At 44.1% G+C, this 17490-nt stretch overlaps 1 protein-coding gene across 1 annotated transcript in view; it reads left to right on the top strand.

Annotated features, from left to right (window-relative positions):
* Window positions 1–3166: 3166 nt before the first annotated feature.
* Window positions 3167–17490, top strand: part of PTCHD1 (patched domain containing 1) — a 43993-nt gene continuing 29669 nt past the window's right edge. Inside the window, exon 1 of the mRNA XM_034755251.1 lies at window positions 3167–4351. Within this exon, the coding sequence (XP_034611142.1) occupies window positions 3932–4351 (420 nt within the window). The 5' untranslated portion in view covers window positions 3167–3931. The remainder of the gene's footprint in view (window positions 4352–17490) is intronic.

Here is a 17490-nt window from a genome sequence, read left to right as displayed (position 1 = left end):
CATCTGAGCCAGATGACTCCTCCGAAGCAGGAGGTCCCCCTCTCCCCCCTGCTCCATGTGTGCAAGAGCTGCTTTTCCTGTCCCCTCCCCCTTTCTCCCCGGAGCAGCTCTGGTAGGGTCACCAGACAGCAAGTGTGAAAAATCGGGACAGGGAGTGGGAGGTAATAGGAGCCTATATAAGAAAAAGCCCCAAATATTGGGACTGTCTCTATAAAATTGGGACATCTGGTCACCCTACGCCCTGGCCACTCGGACTGGGACTCTGGGAGCATCCTCCTGTCTGCTGGGTGGGGGGGGGAACATCGGGGTGTCCCCTCACCTATGCACCCAATTTCCACTAAGCTGGGGTAACGGGACAGGGGGAATCACTGTGTGTGCTGCTGCCTCTCTGGGTCTGGAGCTGGTGGCCGCTGCTTGTGTCTGAACACAAGCCTTCAGGCTCCTGACCCTCAGTGCTTTCTTAAAGAGCCAGTGCACTCCTAAACTCAGGAACACACACATTCCCCTCAACACACACTCTGTCAGACACACACACTGACACACACAGACACACATACTCATTCTCGCTCTCTCCCCCCAACTCACACACAACACCAGGGCTCCCTGCATTCAGGTCACTTCCTCACCTGGGTTGTGCTAAGACATCAGCAGCTGCTGCTCTCCTGCCCTCTCCTTATACAGCCCAGGGGGTGCACAGGGCAGAGGAGCATCGGTCCAGTGGGGGAGCGAGCAGCAATGCCAGCTGCTTTGTGCATCCAGGTGGGTCAGTTTCCCCACATGGGTGCAGGAGGGGGATACAGGGGTTAGGGGCTCAGGAGGGAGGTGCAGGGGGTAGAAGTGAAGGGGTGCAGGGTTTAGAGGCGCAGGAGGGGAGTGCAGGGGTTGGGGTGCAGGGGGCACAGTGCAGGGGTTAGGGGCACCGGAGGGGAATGCAGGAGATAGGAGTGAAGGGGGCACAGTGAAGGGGTTAGGGGTGCAGGAGGGGAGTGCAGGGGTTAGGGGAGCAGGAGGGGAGTGCAAGGGTTAGGGGTGCAGGAGGGAGCAGGTATTGGGGCACCACAGGGGAATGCAGGGGTTGGGGTGAAGGGGGCATGCACAGTGCAGGGGTTGGGGTGCAGAAGGGAGGTGCAGGGATTGGGGGTGAAGGTGGCACAGTGTAGGGGTTAGGGGTGCAGAAGGGAGGTGCAGGGATTAGGGGTGAAGGTGGCACAGTGCAGAGCTTGGGAGGAAGGGAGGGTGGGGAGTCCATGGGGGACCAGGAGCAATGGGGAGCACCATGTCCATGGAGGCAAGGGGCACCAAAATGCAAGTTCACCCAGGGTCCCATAAAGTCTCTATGGTTTGGGCAGTGATGGCTTGGGTGAAGCTAAGAAAGATGGTTTAACTGTAACAGAAATAAACATGTGGATATCTGGGTATCCAAATATGAAAGCTTTAAACCAGCTGCTAATAAATTTCTGATTTTTTTTATTGTTTTATAGGGGTATAGTTACACCATTTCTTCAGATTAGACTTTAGATAGAGCTAGGTATACAAATGTAATAGGTTATAATATTACACATTACTGGAAAAAAGTTGTTTTGATTTTTTTGAAGAATAAGAAAGAAAGAAAGAAAGAAAGAAAGAAAGAAAGAAAGAAAGAAAGAAAGAAAGAAAGAAAGAAAGGCAGGCATTGGTAAGGTGCCCCTTCAATAAAATCATTAACATTTATAACAGGTAGCAGATTTTTGACAGAAGCAACAGAAAATCTGTTAGTGAAAGGAAGAAAAAAATAAGCCTTAAACACCCAACTCAAGTTAAAATCCAGCCATAAAAATATTGAAAGGAAACGTGAATCAAAATCAAAATCAAAATTTGAAAGTCACTCAAGAGAGATACTATTATAAATCTTAAATGACTCATCTGCTCACTACCCATACCTCACGCTATGTCATCTCCAAGGGAGAACCCCACTGTGACATCACTACACACCTACCAATTAATCAGAGTGGTGGGGGAAGTGTCCAGGCACATGGGGATGTCCGTGTCAGTGCAGCTTCAACTTTTTATGGCACTCCCTGCATCCTCTGTATGCCCCACCCTCCCATTGTTGAAAATCCAGACAGGAATTCGATACCCTGCTCCGATTTGTACATTCCTTCGGCTCTGCGTCGCCTACACCCAACCTCCTCCTCCCTCCCGATCAGCTGCTCAGCTCGCCCTCGCACACCCCGTTCCCAGACCCTTTCTCGCTGCCGGTTCGCCACGGTGCGTTTGGGGAAGGGGAGTTTTGCTGCAGCTCAGGGCAAAGGGCAGGGGAAGGGCACCAGCTTCAGCGGGACTTCACTTTGGCAATGGGCATGTGCAGACACTGTGCACATGCCCATTAGGGCCGCATGAGGCCGGGCGGATTCTGCTGTTCCACCGGCAAAGCCCTCGCACAAGCCGCATCCTCAGAGCGGCAGAGCCAGACAGGGGGGAGACCCACGCTCGCACTCACACGCGACCAGACAGGGCGGGTGGAGGAATCGCCTAGACGTTTCTGGCTCCTGCTTTCTCCAGCGAGCGACTCCCCCGCTGCATGTGTTGGCCAAGCTAAAGGATCGCGTGATACCAATGAAATACACAAAACTGTATCTCTGTGCTGATCCTGTGTCGGAAACAATGGGACCCGCGGCCGCCGGCGTGGGGCCCGGCCCCCAAAACGTGCTGCTAAGAGGATTTTTGGAGAGGTGAGGCTGGAAACTTTCCGGAGGAGCGTGACTGTACCAGTGACATGCCTGGCTCCCTCCTTGCCTGAGCGCCTGAGGATTTTCTGATTGGCAGCTTGTCCCTTGGAGGCTCGCGGCGGCGCTGTCATGGGGCTGACATAAAGCGGTATCATCAGGTCCTCTTATTTCAAAGTGGGCTGGGGGGGGCTCCATTGACTACACAGGTCTTAGTCGTTTTGATTTGCAACCGATCCGCTGTGACTTCTTCCAGCCAAGTTCCCCGCCCGACAGCTGCGGGAGGCGGTCAGCAATGCAGCCCACCCGCTCCCGCGGCGGCCACCTCCGGCAGCCGGGACATTAGGAGCCGCGGCTGAAGATGGGGCGAGGAGGCACCGCGGCAAGCCGCCGGCTGCCCTGAGGACTGACTGATCATTTTGTGGGCGGGGGCAGGTGGGGAGGCAAAAGGGGGCGGGGGTGGGGGCCGCCATCTGAACAACTTGTGGTGGGAAAGCAAGGACGGCAACTGGCCCTGCGCTCCACGCGTGGCCACCTCCAGCCCCTCCGGGTCACGGGGCGCTGGTGTGATTCCCTCGCAAGCGGCGATTCCCTGCCGACCAGCGCGCTGCTTTAAACCCAGACGGCGAGGAGTGTGTGGCAGCGGGTGGGGGACTAGCCGCCTGAAATCCATTCAGCACCGCCCGGCTCACACAGGGGATCTACAACCGAGCAGCCGCAGCCCTCCCCCCCTCCCCCCGCAAAGGATCCGGCGTGTGCCGTGTGGGGTGTGTGTGCGGGGGGTTGTTGTTGTTGTTGTTGCGAGCACGCCTCCCCTAGCCGCTCCATGAGGGGGAGTGGGCGCTCCGCTCTCCTCGCTGCCTGCGCGGGCTTGGAGCAAAGGCGGCAATCAGCGGCCAGCCCCCGCCTCCCCGACAAACTCGGCTGTGGTCTGGCGACAGCCGCGGTGGGCTCGGGGCTTCTGGCGCTCGCCCGTGCTTCCCTTCGCCGCCCCAGCCCCGCTGCCCTTGGGCGTCTGCTCTCCAGAGCCGGCTGGCGGGTGGAAGTCAGACAATGAGGCGCTGGGAAACTCCTCTAGGGCACAGCCGCGTTCCGGGAGGAAAAGAGCCTTAGCAGCCCCCCCCCAGCGCACACACCCACCGCTGAGCGCCTCGGCTCGGCCGGATTTTTTTGCCCGGGTGTATTTCAGGCCGGTGGGGCAGCTCCCGTCTGCCTGGGCTCCCCCGATGGTTTTGCCTCGGCTCCGGGAGAGCTTCAGATCGCACCTCGCCCTCCTGAGCTCCCTCTGCACTAGGATGTTGCGGCAGGTTTTGCACAGGGGGCTGAGGACGTCTTTTTCCAGACTCGGCCACTTCATTGCCAGTCACCCGGTGTTCTTCGCCTCCGCACCCGTGCTGATCTCGATTTTGCTGGGCGCCAGCTTCAGCAGGTACCAGATCGAGGAGAGCGTGGAGTATCTCCTGGCCCCCAAACACAGCCTGGCCAAGATCGAGAGGAACCTGGTGAACAGCCTTTTCCCGGTGAACCGCTCCAAACACCGGCTCTACTCTGACCTGCAGACCCCTGGGAGGTACGGCAGGGTCATCATCACATCCTTCAGGAAGGCGAACATGCTGGACCAACATCATACTGATCTGATCTTAAAGGTAAACCTCTGCTGTATTCCCAGTTATTCACCTCCTGCACTCCACACCTCATCTCTCTCTCCGTCCCACCCCTCTTCTTCGATCCAACCTTCCCCACCCTCCCAATCTGTGTTATAATAACTCAGACACTATCCAGATACACATTTATGCCTGTTGGGGTACGCCCTACCTTCCATAGACACTGTGTGTCTTGTGAACACAGCTACTAAGTCACATCCCTGCAACAGTTGGGATGACTACTTATTTTAAAGGAGATGAGAAATCTCCCTTATTTGTGGATGAAATAACCTAGACAATGGTGTGTATTTTTGTGAATAAGGAAGTCAGGGCATTTTGTTAAATAATTCTTCCAGCACTCTTTATTATTCTTACAGTCATGCCTGTGAGTTAAGTTCACTCTGAATTCAATAACTGTTTTTGAAGTTTGAGTACAAAGCTGCAAACTGCTTGGGGAGGTGGGAGTGGTTTGTATGGATTACCAGGTATGGACAGTCTGTGACTTTTGGGTACAGAATAGCTTGAAACCTCCACTTCATGGTTCTTGGAACCAAATTACATACCAAATTGATTATTTTTAACTGGTAGTAATTTCCTCCTCCACTCATCCTCACAAACCTTTTTTTTTTTTTTTTTAAAGAAAAAACAGCCTGGTTGTAAATTTGAGGCATTGTGCAGTTTGTGATGTACAGGATCAAGTTACATTAGGTGCATCTTGTCATATCATTTATGTTTCATGGAATATGATGTAATGTGACATTTCATAGTACAATTTAGCCTAACATGTCAGAAATACGAATTTCTTTAATTTCAGTATCTGGTCTAGACTGCAATAGTTTTGAGTAGGTTTTGGGGGGCGGGGAGGGGGAGAGAAAGTAGAATGGATGCAAAAATTGGGCCGCAAAAGGGTCAAGTTCCAGAAAGAAAGAAGAATCTCTGGAACATTTGGAAATATTCAAGGTGTGGTTCTCAGAATCTACACACTTTTAGCATTAAACTGTAGGACTGCATGTTAACATTGTTCCCCTGTGGAAAGCATAAAGACTGTCAACATTTTCTATTTGCTGAATGTCAAACCGTCAAAACACACAAAAGATAATGTTAATGTGAACAGGAGGGAGTGTCTTTCCAAAAATGAGAAAATAAGTAAAAAAATATATTCTGACAGAGTTCTGGGAGAGTTCACTCTTTTCACTAAACTAAATGTGTTTCAGTGGATTCATTTTTCTTATTTCAACTATAGTACTATTGCACTGATCCACCCAAGTATTTAATATTTTTCCTTTTTGTTGCTGACATATCGACAAACAGCAATCAGCAAGTAGATTTAATGAATGTCGTCTCAGTAAGTCTAGTAACATTTCAGTGGTAAATAAGAAAACTCCAGAGAAGACAATTTTCATGCCTTCATTTTCCAATTTTTCTGAACTGCATTTGCATCCAGGATGTACATATTCATTCAGTCACAGATTAAAAATTATAATGGATTTTTCCTCTGTAGTGCTATCTCTAGAGATCTGTAGTTTAATCAATAGACTAGTGACACACAAATAAATGCGACTCTGAATCTTTCCACAAGCAAACTTCTGCATTAGATTTATTATATCAGGGAGAAAGCTATAATTTAGAAAGTTCTGTCAGTTTTAAATGCTGCCTCTTTTTTTATAGCTGGAATGTGCCCACAAAATGATTATTTTTCGCTTACTGAGATCATGATTAACCACGCTATTGTCATTTGACTCCATTTACTTATTGTTAATCTGACATCATCAAGCATCTAAAATACATTTTTACAGAAAATACAAAATATGTTTGTTCTAATTATTGGTCTGTTTGTGGGCAGACCCAGGCACAGACAGCAGCCTAAAGAACCCTGTAGATGGCTAAGGAGATTGGTTATGAGCAGTGGGTCTAAACAGATCAAAATAGGAGGCGGAGCTCACAGCTCTCACTCTTATGTGGTCATGCGGCATTGCATCATCTTGTGGTGACAGGGCGCAGCAAGTGAAAGAGAATGAGAACTAGATGTAGGTTTTTATGCTGTACCTATCACCACTGTATCTGAGCACCTAAAGGAACAAGAGCATAAATGTAATCAGAGGGGAGTTCATGTTTCCATGCAGTCCAAAGCCAGTCAAACAAAGTACTGTGACTACATACAGTGTGTGTGGTGGCGAGGTGCTCACCCCACCTGTTTTATAACAGCTGCCACACAGACATGATCAGGATAGAAAATGTGTTTAATAACATCCTGCATTTTAAAAGGTTAAGACATTTCAAAGAGAGAATTTGAACAAATCATTGTGCATTGTTTGTCTTTCCTTCTGTAGAGGAGGGGAAGTTAGCCTAGGGACAGGGCTTGCTTTAGAGCAGTGGTTCTCAACCAGAGGTACGCGTACCTCTAGGGGTACACAGATGTCTTCCGTACATCAACTCATCTAGATATTTGCCTGGTTTTACAACAGGTTACATAAAAAACACTAGTAAAGTCAGTACAAACTAGAATTTCATACAGACAAAATGAGAAAGTAAACAATTTTTCAGTAATAGGGTGCTGTGACACTTTTGTATTTTTATATCTAATTTTGTAAGCAAGTAGTTTTTAAGTGAGGTGAAAGTTGGGGTACGCAAGACAAATCAGACTCCTGAAAGGGTTACAGTAGCAGGGCCGCCCAGAGCGGGGGGGGGGGGCAAGTGGGGCAATTTGCCCCGAGCCCCACAGGGGCCCCCATGAGAATATAGTATTCTATAGTATTGCAACTTTTTTTTATGGAAGGGGCCCCCAAAATTGCTTTGCCCCAGGCCCCCTGAATCCTCTGGGCAACCCTGTACAGTAGTCTGGAAAGGTTGAGAACTGCTGCTTTAGAAGAGGCAGAAAGGAGACTTCAGGATGGGACACCTTGTCTTCTCAGATCAGTTGCTGCTGCCCCAGCTACTGGCTGGAGCACTGGGAGTCACAGAAACTCCCCAGCCAGGCATCAGCTGCTTCTGCTGCATCTCCTCCAGATTCCCCTACCTGATCAATCTTCATCTCACCAGCCAAGGAGACAGGGGAGAGCCTTGGAGTGCTAGTGCTCCCCCACTCACAAAAGGAGAAGAAGGTGAGCTTTCACCCTGGTTTTAGCAGAAGGATAAGTGTGCTCCCACACAGTCACCCTGGTAATGCTATGAAGCATTTCGTCTGGTTGGAATCAGAATAAGGTTGATAGCACTAATAGTTACCATCTAACAGCTTTTTGGTGGCCTATCTAAAATGGTTTGGTGGTCTGTGTCCAGTTTCCAATGGGCAGATGTCCACATCAGGGAAGAGGGGAAGGAGAAACTATCTTCACAATAGGCACTGAAGGACACCTTGTTGGCAATCTGGGAAGTGAGGTATGAAATGGAGAATAGAATGGAGTCTGAATCATCCTGTCACTGGACCAGTTCAGACAATGCTGCCAAACCTAGAGACCCATCCCCCCCATCCCCAATGGGCATGTTGAGTGTTAGTGTGGTGTAGGTGCTCACGCCTCAGAGCCAAGTACTGCTGAATATAGAAGCTGCTACACATTTACTAGCAGTTTTGTGATGACAACTCAACTAGTGCATTTTAGAGAATCAGGCCATCTTGCCCTGTATTACAGCCTGGCTTGGACACAATGCTGATTACCCTTTTCCTATTTAAGAGGAAGCCTCCATCCACTGTTCTCCTAACTCCCTTCACAAACGCACAAACCAGTTCTAAACACACTGCTTGTTGCCTTCCCGAACTAGCACAGAAATGACAAAGTAGCAACAAAATAGCTTTACGAGCCTGTGACATTCATGAAATGTCTTGTCCCTCTCGCATCACATTGAGATAGAGGGATAATGGTAATAGGGCAGCACAGGAATTTTATACTTCCATTGCCTATGCTGTGCCTGTTCAATAGTTAAATACAGGGCACTGGCATCCTGCATTGTCAGTCCAGACCCTTTTTCTCTCCAAAATTCACTATTTTGTGGAGAGGAGAGAGAAATATAATAAAAATATAACCAAAGATACTGTTTTCACATCTGCACCTCAACACACACCTGCAAGAAGAAAACATTATTTGGACATTTGGTCCAAATAATCATCCAAAAGTTCAGAGATCTTATGCAAAACTTCTCCCATTCTCTTTAGTCTAGAAATGAAGCTGAAAATACTGCCAGGGCTTCTTCTATTTTAGTAGGTATTTCCACTTGCAGAGGAAACCAGGAAAATTAAAGGCACACAAAATCTGCAAAAAACACTAGTCAGGCACTTTAAAAAAAAAACTTGATTTAGATTCAGCTGGAGTTCGGGTCTTTTGTTTGAACCTCTTTGTTCAACCCTAGTTACAGTGAACCCACTGTACTGCACATTGATTTTAATTTAATCTTTGTTTCTACTCTATCTCTATTATTATATTTATAAGAAACACTATAAGAATACAGTATTTTTGTTAAATTTAAAGTGGCTTAAAGTTAAGGTAAAAGAGTAATGAACCCTAACATGCCTTATAGCAAAAAGGGATTTTATATTCATAGTTGTGTATATACAGATATAGAAATGTTGAGTTTTTGAGAACTACACTAACCTCACATTTTTAGCAGCAATGTTTATTTACCCCTTCTTTCACATAGCCTGCCATAGTGAGAGATAGATATTTAAGTAAATATCTAGATATCTGTGGAGGTAAAAATTGGGATAAAATATTTATTTCTGAAATTCATAGCTCCTACTTATTAATAAACAGGTTAATTGCAGGGTTTTTGTACCATTGTACTCCCCATTGTTATTTGGTTGTTGTTTCTTTAATAGCTTGTTATTTAATTATTTCATATGTCAGTAAACATCACATCTGCATATGGTAGATAATATTTTCTACAATTTCCTCATTCACATTCTGGATGGATAGTTTCTACAGATGGTGAAACTCATGGGGAAAATAATTCCGTTACGCTCCCATGTTTGCGTTATCTATAATCATTATCTTATAGATATACTGCATATATAGGAAATCATTTTTGAAAGTCAACGGGGGCTGCTGGTTGCTCAGCACTTCTGAAAATAAGGCCGCTAGGATTTTGGAGCGTAATTTTACGTACCCATTTTTGACATCTTAGCCACCTCTTAGCTATAGTTAGTTACTTTTACTAATACAAACGTACAAGAAATATAGCTATATGACACTGCATAGGTACATATATAGCAAATTTTAACTATTTTGCCCAAAAGTTGAAAAACAGTTCTAACCATGGACAAACTGTGTAGTGAGTTGAAAATAAAGGGCCAAATCATGCCTTTAGGAAAAGGCTGAAGAAAGAAGGAAAGAATCCTAATGTAAGAGGAAAATATATGAAAGCAGTGGAAGTGCAAGACATTTGTCATAACAGCACAATGTCATGAAGTTAAAATGTGCCTTATGCAAAAACAGAGTGGAATTAAGATCTGCAGGTAAGATCTGGGCACAGCCAGGTGAGAAAGAAAAATACATAGGAACATGGTACAAGAACAGCATGCAAATACAAGTGCAGAAACATCAATGTCAGCATTTAACTTACAATGACTTCTGTGTGTGAAAAGAACAAGGAGTACTTGTGGCACCTTAAAGACTAACAAATTTATTTGAGCATAAGCTTTCGTGGGCTAAAACCCACTTCATCGGATGCATGCAGTGGAAAATACAATAGGAAGATATATATACACACAGAGGACATGAAAAAATGGGTGTTGCCATACTAACTATAACGAGAGTAATCAGTTAAGGTGGGCTATAATCAGCAGGAGAAAAAAAAAACTTTTGTAGTGATAATCAGGATGGCTCATTTCCAACAGTTGACAAAAAGGTGTGTGTAACAGTAGGGGGAAAAATTAGCATGGGAAAATAGATTTTACTTTGTGTCAGAAGCAGATCTGTCTGTACTAGGAACCATAAATTGCCCTGCTGCCTTTAATTCAAAGACCTCTAATTTACTCCCACACGCAGGGCCGGTTCCAGGCACCAGCCTAGCAAGCAGGTGCCTGGGGCTGCCAATGAAGAGGGGGGCGGCACGTCCGGCCCTTTCGGCGGCAATTCAGCGGCGGGGCCGTCACTCCCTTTGGGAGCAAAGGACCTGCCGCCGAATTGCCGCCATAGAATGAAGCGGCGGTAGAGCTGCCGCCGCGATCGCAGCTTTTTTTTTTTTTTTGCGCTGCTTGGGGCGGCAAAAATGTTAGAGCCGGCCCTGCCCACACGTGTGCCCCAGTATCCCCTTCTCCCACCACTTAACAATAGCTCCTCCAGCTACTCTTTGCCTTAAAGAGGTCCCCTCTGCACTTCTCCTTTGGCCCTTTTGATGATTTTCAACAGCAGCCACTTATCCCTTCCGTGGGATGGCAAACATCATGGCACAACCTCAACAGCATGATGCCTCAGGAACTGAGTGGCTTCAAAGGCACAGAACTTTGAGTAATGCTCCTCTTCCAGCGGAGGAGATGACACGGACCAAAGTTTGAATTAAAATGATCATTGGTGACTTTACAGCTTGTGACTGACTCCTTTCCCAAACAGAAAGACAGTTTTATTTGGGCACTTGCCATATATAAAGGCACATACCAAGTTCCCAGCCTACCTTAATAATGACTCAAGAATTAGAATAAGAATTGGGGTGGGGGGAACCTAGATCTTCCCATCTGAATGTTAAAACTGCAGCATTTTATCTTAGCTGCAGCACAAATGTTCCTCTTTCAGATGCTCCAAACAGGGATCTACCTTGGCTCTGCCCCATGTGCCAGTTGGGGCAACAGGATCTGAAAGAGGGTAGCCAAAATGAAGCATGTTCAGCTCAATGTAGCACACACTCAAACTGAATTGTCATGACATTGGTTGAAATGAAGATCATATTGGGTACAAACGCTTTTTTCCTTAGATTAGAAAAGAAAATAATGCATAGCAGTCTCATTGGATGTGGAGCCACTAGGAAAATGGATGGAAATATGTATAGTGGAAAAGCACACATTCCTGCTAATACTCAGTTCTTAATGTAAATAATAGTAACTTTAGTAACTTTCTGTATTTTGAAAAATCACTGAAGGATTTTAATTACATTGAAAATTGTTTAGTAGTTTTGGACAAATATTCTGCTTCCCCTCCTTCCCCCATGTTTTGTGCAGATTACAAATACTGCTGGTGAAAACATGACTTACACCTGTACCCCGATATAACGCTGTCCTCGGGATCCAAAAAAGCTTACCGCGTTATAGGTGAAACTGCATTATATTGAACTTGCTTTGATCCGCTGGAGTGCGCAGCCCCACCCCCCCGGAAGACTACTTTACCACGTTATATTCGAATTCGTGTTATATCAGGTTGCGTTATATCGGAGTAGAGGTTTATTTAATTAATTGTAATGTCTCATTCAGAGACTTTACAGTCTGGGTGAATATATATAGTCCAGTATCCCATACTGTTTGTTTATTGCATATTCTCAAGTTACAGGTGAATTGCCTTTTAGTCTTTAGTGTTTCCTTATGCACTGTTATGGTCTGTTGGTTTCATCCATCTGCTTTGTATGTAGGTTACAAATGCATGCTGGAAGTTCTTGTGCAAGACACTGCTTTCCATCACAGTGGGGTTCTCAAACTAGGGGTCGGGACCCCTCAGGGGGGGTCACAAGGTCATTACATGGGGGGGTCGCGAGCCGTCAGCCTCCACCCCAAACCTCACTTGCCTCCAGCATTTATAATGGTGTTAAATATATTTAAAAGTGTGTTTAATTTATTGGGGGTTGCACTCAGAGGCTTGTGATGTGAAAGGGGTCACCAGTAGAAAAGTTTGAGAGCCACCAGTGTACACTGTTACTCTAGACACAGAAAAGTGAGGCTCAGAGCAGAATCTGGCCCATTATGAAATGTTTACGGCACAGTTACACATCTTTCCCCTTCATCCTTCATGTGTTCATGTTGTTATAATGAAGAACCCTTATTTAAAACATTGCTAAAGATTCAGGGCTCATTTCTGTCCATATTTGTACAATATGCAAGGTATTTCCCCCTGTAAATTAAGAGAGCTGTGTAAATCTGTTCTCTCACTTAATTCAGATGGATGCATTCGTCTTTACTGGGACAATCTTCTGAAAATATTCAATCAAAAAGCACTATGCAAAAATAGATGGAGATCATAGAAAAACAGAAGAACTTTACAGTAGTTCAGTAGAGGTTTTTTCCTCTTTTTCCTTTCCATTGGCACAAGTTACCCATAAAAATTACCAACAAAATAAACCAGACAAAGGCAACTTGAATTTACAATGAAACTATAGGCGTAAGTAGTATTGCCAACCGCAAGCATTCAAAAAATCATGAGATTGTAAACAATAATACATTTGGAGTTCTTTATTTGCCTTCTGGATTTTAAGCTTTGTTCCACAGCCAGAAAGGTATACGTTTTTTGGTTTTGTTTTTTTATGAAAGTTGAGATGATCAAATAATCAACATGAGTTCAGGAGCTTGGGCTTTAAAAGAAACACCAAATATTGTGAGAATCACAATACAATTGCAGGAGTTGGCAACATGTAAGGTCATCTCCAATACTGACCATCAGATGCCCATTGATCCTGGCATTTAGAGACTAAACAAATTACAATAAAAAATATATTTGTGATATGACATCGCAAAGATCAGACTCTCATAACAACATATGTCCCTATATTCGTCAAATTGTTCATGTTATAGGAGGAAAATATATCCATCTAACTCATTTTATTTAGCTAGCTATTTATCTATCATAGGTCAAGTGACACATCATAATCTAGTGTGGTGCCATGTATTGCCACCCATAAAATATTACACATCATAATTTGAAAACAAAACCAAAAACAAATACATTTTTGAAACCCATATCAGAAAGCAAGCTGCAAGCATTGTGTGAATCAGATAAAGTACAGTTCACGCATTACTACTATCTAAATGATGTCTGGCTAGTTTTACACATGCTTAGTTTTAATAATCTGACTCCACTGAATTAGGCCTTAAGAGTCCAGTTGATTTTTGGTAACTCAGTTGCCTGGAGGTAAATTTATACCAGCCTTAAAACCTGTAACAGACACAGGACTATCTGTGGTTCTTCAGCTGCTTTCCCTGGGCTGTTCAGCCATGGCTTTGATCACAGTACCATGTTGTATAGCATGGTTTTACAGAATTTCTTGGAATGCATCATTTTGCAAATGAATCAGCAGTTTCAACTGGAATATAATTTGTTTACTTTAAAGGGACATTGCTAACTTGACTTTTTAAAATATATCTAGAGCCCTATTTACATAGTATGTGCAGACTTCTATATCGGAAAGTTCCTTTTTTAAAAGGGCGGGGGGAGATTTTTCCCCTTTCTGAGTTGAAAAGGGTCTTCTGAATGGGCATAAGAGCAAAAACAAACTCTCCCCTTTCTCCTGAGTACACCCCTGAAAGCTGTCTCTTTGCTTTCAGTTCCAGCGTTGCTGTCACTGATGCTACTGGTTAATGCCCTCTTGCAGTTCCTGGAGAAGGACTTCACCATCATCAGAACAGTGAAACTGACTGTAGAGAAAGGTCCTTATTCTCAGTTTCTCCATTCCTGCACTTGAGGCAGATATGGGGGGACTGGGAGCCAAACATAACTTTAAACTACCTTTGCATTTCCCATATTTGGAGCTATGCAGGGACCTAGATGATCACAGGGGTCCCTTCTGGCCTTGGAATCTATGAATTCGTGCCCTGCCCAGCCCCTGCCCTAATGTAAGCAGCCTTACATTCTATTTCCCTTTGACTACCTATAGGTCTTGGGGAGCAGAAATGTGGGGGGACTGGGAATGTGAATTTCAGTTGACAATGTCCCTCTAAGCAAGAAGACTAGAAGGGTGTCAATTATTATTTAATTTGTGACAGGTGCCCTTTCAGGTACAAGAGCAAAACCAGCATGCGATCATGGCTGAAGTGATACTATACAATTCTCATGCACAGTGCTTTCCTGCACCAGCTATATACTGGGTTCTAAAGTTACACTGTTAGTTAACTGAGAAACCTGTACGCCATGACGAACCAGCACTACTTGCCCTTTGAGGATCTCGGATAAAAAATGTTTGTGCGGATTATATTCATATTACTTCTGTTCTCCCTTTCTAGGTATTAGACAATTAGGGATGGGAAAACTGATTAGGAATAAATAAGACTGTCTGACCCGTCCTTAGTCCGAGCTTCGAATGTCACATCTTTTTAAATCCTTATTACTCACCATTAAACTACTTTGCAATGTCTAAATTTATGCTAATGCTGTCCCAGTTAAACAGTAGTCACTACTATTCGCTAAACTAAACACTGTTCCAAAGGGATGTCATAATATACCATGTTCAAATGAAGTTGTGTATAGTGTAATCATTTAAATTAATAGCACCTTTCAGCACAAAGCACTTTACATATTCTATATCCTACGAAACAAAGAGGTTGGATTTCTGCTCTAAATGAAAAATTCAATGCAAATCTAACAATCAGGTTCCTAAAATGCCTTTATATAAGGAGAGCCATGGAACTACAACTGTCTCTGGGGAAGAGGGCAGCAGCCAACTGACACACAGGCTGGTGGATCAGTGTGGAGAGGGAGATATTCTAGGATGCTGCTGCACTAAACCATACTCTTCCCAAATGTTCCTTAGTATTCACACACAAGCAAGAGTGGTTTAGTTTCTAAGATCTGTTCTGAAAACAGCACATAGTAAACTGCAGGGTACTGAATGTATCTGCTTCCAGGATGAAGGTGTGAGTCAACCTTCTTTATGGCTGAAACAGTGCTCAGTGCATGTAGGGGGTGGGGAGGATATGAAGGGAAAGGTGGTTTTACACCACTTTTTCACCCATCTCTGATTCTAGGCCAGGTAGGGGCCAATTTGGCTCTTGGCATAATTTAGAGCAGCCTCAGCGCTGCTCTAAATTGCACCATCTTGTAACAACCTTCAAGGGCCATTATACTATCCAGGGATTGCCGGAGCACAGTGCACTCTGGTTGCTCCCCTTCCTTCCCTGATGCATCCCTGGCACGTTCCCTATGCTGGAAGAGTGGGGAAGACCAATAGCCATCTCCAGGTTACTTGAGCTTTCTCCTATCCCATCTGTCTGGCTAAGTCAGCATTATAGCCCATTTGCTTTGCCAGTACAGCAGAGAAAAGACCATACTACATGATATGATCTGGTCTCTGAATCAGAAATGATGGCCTCCAGGGAGCATGAGTATTTCAAATACCATGTTTAGCTACTAGCTTTTTAGTAAAGATAAACAGAATTGTTGGCAGTACAAATTATTTTCTAACCTAAATAACAGAAGGTTTCAGACATACAAGAAAAGGAAATTCAGCAGAGTTGAGGCAAAATAGGTAAGTAGATACAGAGAGTAAATAACATATTATTTTAAATTATATATAATATATATTATTTTAAAAGTTATATCATTGTTTGGGGGGTTAAATTGCAGCATCCTACTCTGTGCATCCTTTTGCAAAGATATCAGTTGCTAATCTAATGCAGGCAGCAAATAATTCAATTTTTAAAAATCTTTTATTCTTGTCAGCTTCTATAAATGGCATTTGTTTTTACAAACATAGTTGATGAAATATATTTACTGGCTGCTACCACAAAACTCTAAACAGATATCTACATTTGATTTCAGTAAATCAAAACACTTCCCTAACACCATAACAACATGAAGTTGAGGGATATATCCCTGAAATAACTGTTGCATTAGTTTTCTAACAGAGCAGAAGCCTTTCAACTTGGGACAGTCTCAGAAGACATTCCCTCCTGTGAAGACTTCTATTTTGTTTTGCAGGACTGATGTGCAAAAATCTTTAATCACAAGTTCCTATTTGTAATCTCTCCATGAGGGAGAACTTAGCCTGCTCACTCTGGTTAACATTATATCCTTCCAATCCTCTGGAGAGGTTTGTTGGTTCATTTCCTTTTCCCAACCTAGCTTCACATTGTCAATATTGCTCTATAATTTTACAGAAAATTAAAGCTACTCAAATGCAAGTGAAACAAGCCACATAATTGCAAGACAAACAAGTTCAATGGGCAGGAATTTTGTATCTTCTTACACATATTGTTTATATCATCATAAGAATCACAGACAATTTCAACTAGATTTATCCCGGTAGTGGACTATGTAAGATAATTACAAGATAATCAGATTGCTGGTAAAATAAATAATACATGGTATGCGCATTTTTCTACAGATATGGTGAAATTCTGGCTACCCGGAAGTCCAGGGCTTCCAGTGACTTCCAGAGAGCCAGGATTTCACCCACGGTGTTTAGACAACTAATCCATCTCCACCACCAGAGTCTGCAAGCTCCATTGTTATTGTGGGTACCTTCTCTCATTTTCTTTTTCAATCACAGTTTTTCTTCTACAGAAAACGTGTGCTAAATATTGCCTCAATTCAGTCCCTTCAGTGTCTGTATAAACTGAGAATCTCCCACTCCCTCGGGATTCCGCAGATAGCAGCACATCTAATATAAAGAGAAAGGGATGTTTTTCTTCCCCAGGACAGTGCTTTCTGTCCTGCCAAGCAGCAGGTCAGATTATAATTACTTGTCATTTAAAAAAATTAGAGACATTTCTAATTCAATCTCTCAACTCATCAGTAAATATGTGTTAATATCCCTACTCTACAGAGGAGGAAACAAGAGACTTTCCCAACACCAAAGAATCATGAGAACCAAGATCTTTTGATTTACTGCCAAACCCCTACACCTTACAAGCAAGTCATTGAGCTTTTCATATGTCAGTTTTCCTGTCTTTAAAGTTGACCTAATGAGAACACTTTGCACCTACAGAGGGCTTTCCCATCTATAGATCTCAAAAATGGCAAATGTGGTCAAGCAAGCATGAGTAGACAGCTTTTATAGGCTATACCCACACAAGACTGGATCCTTTTTTTCTGAGAGGAACTATACTCAAGTGAATGAGACATGGATCTATAATCTGGTTCTGTTCACAACTCTGCCACACACCAAGTGATCCTGGTCAAGTTAAGTCAGCTTTGTGCCTCGATTAACCCATCTGAAAAATGTCAATAAAGATATTGTTGGCCTCATGCAAGGAGTGTTGTGACCCTTCACAAAACAGGAATTGGGAAATATATTGAATTATT

The sequence above is a fragment of the Trachemys scripta genome, chromosome 1 (assembly GCF_013100865.1).
Source record: "Trachemys scripta elegans isolate TJP31775 chromosome 1, CAS_Tse_1.0, whole genome shotgun sequence".
Lineage (NCBI taxonomy): Eukaryota > Metazoa > Chordata > Testudines > Emydidae > Trachemys > Trachemys scripta.
This window is presented reverse-complemented; position numbering and strand designations above follow the sequence as displayed.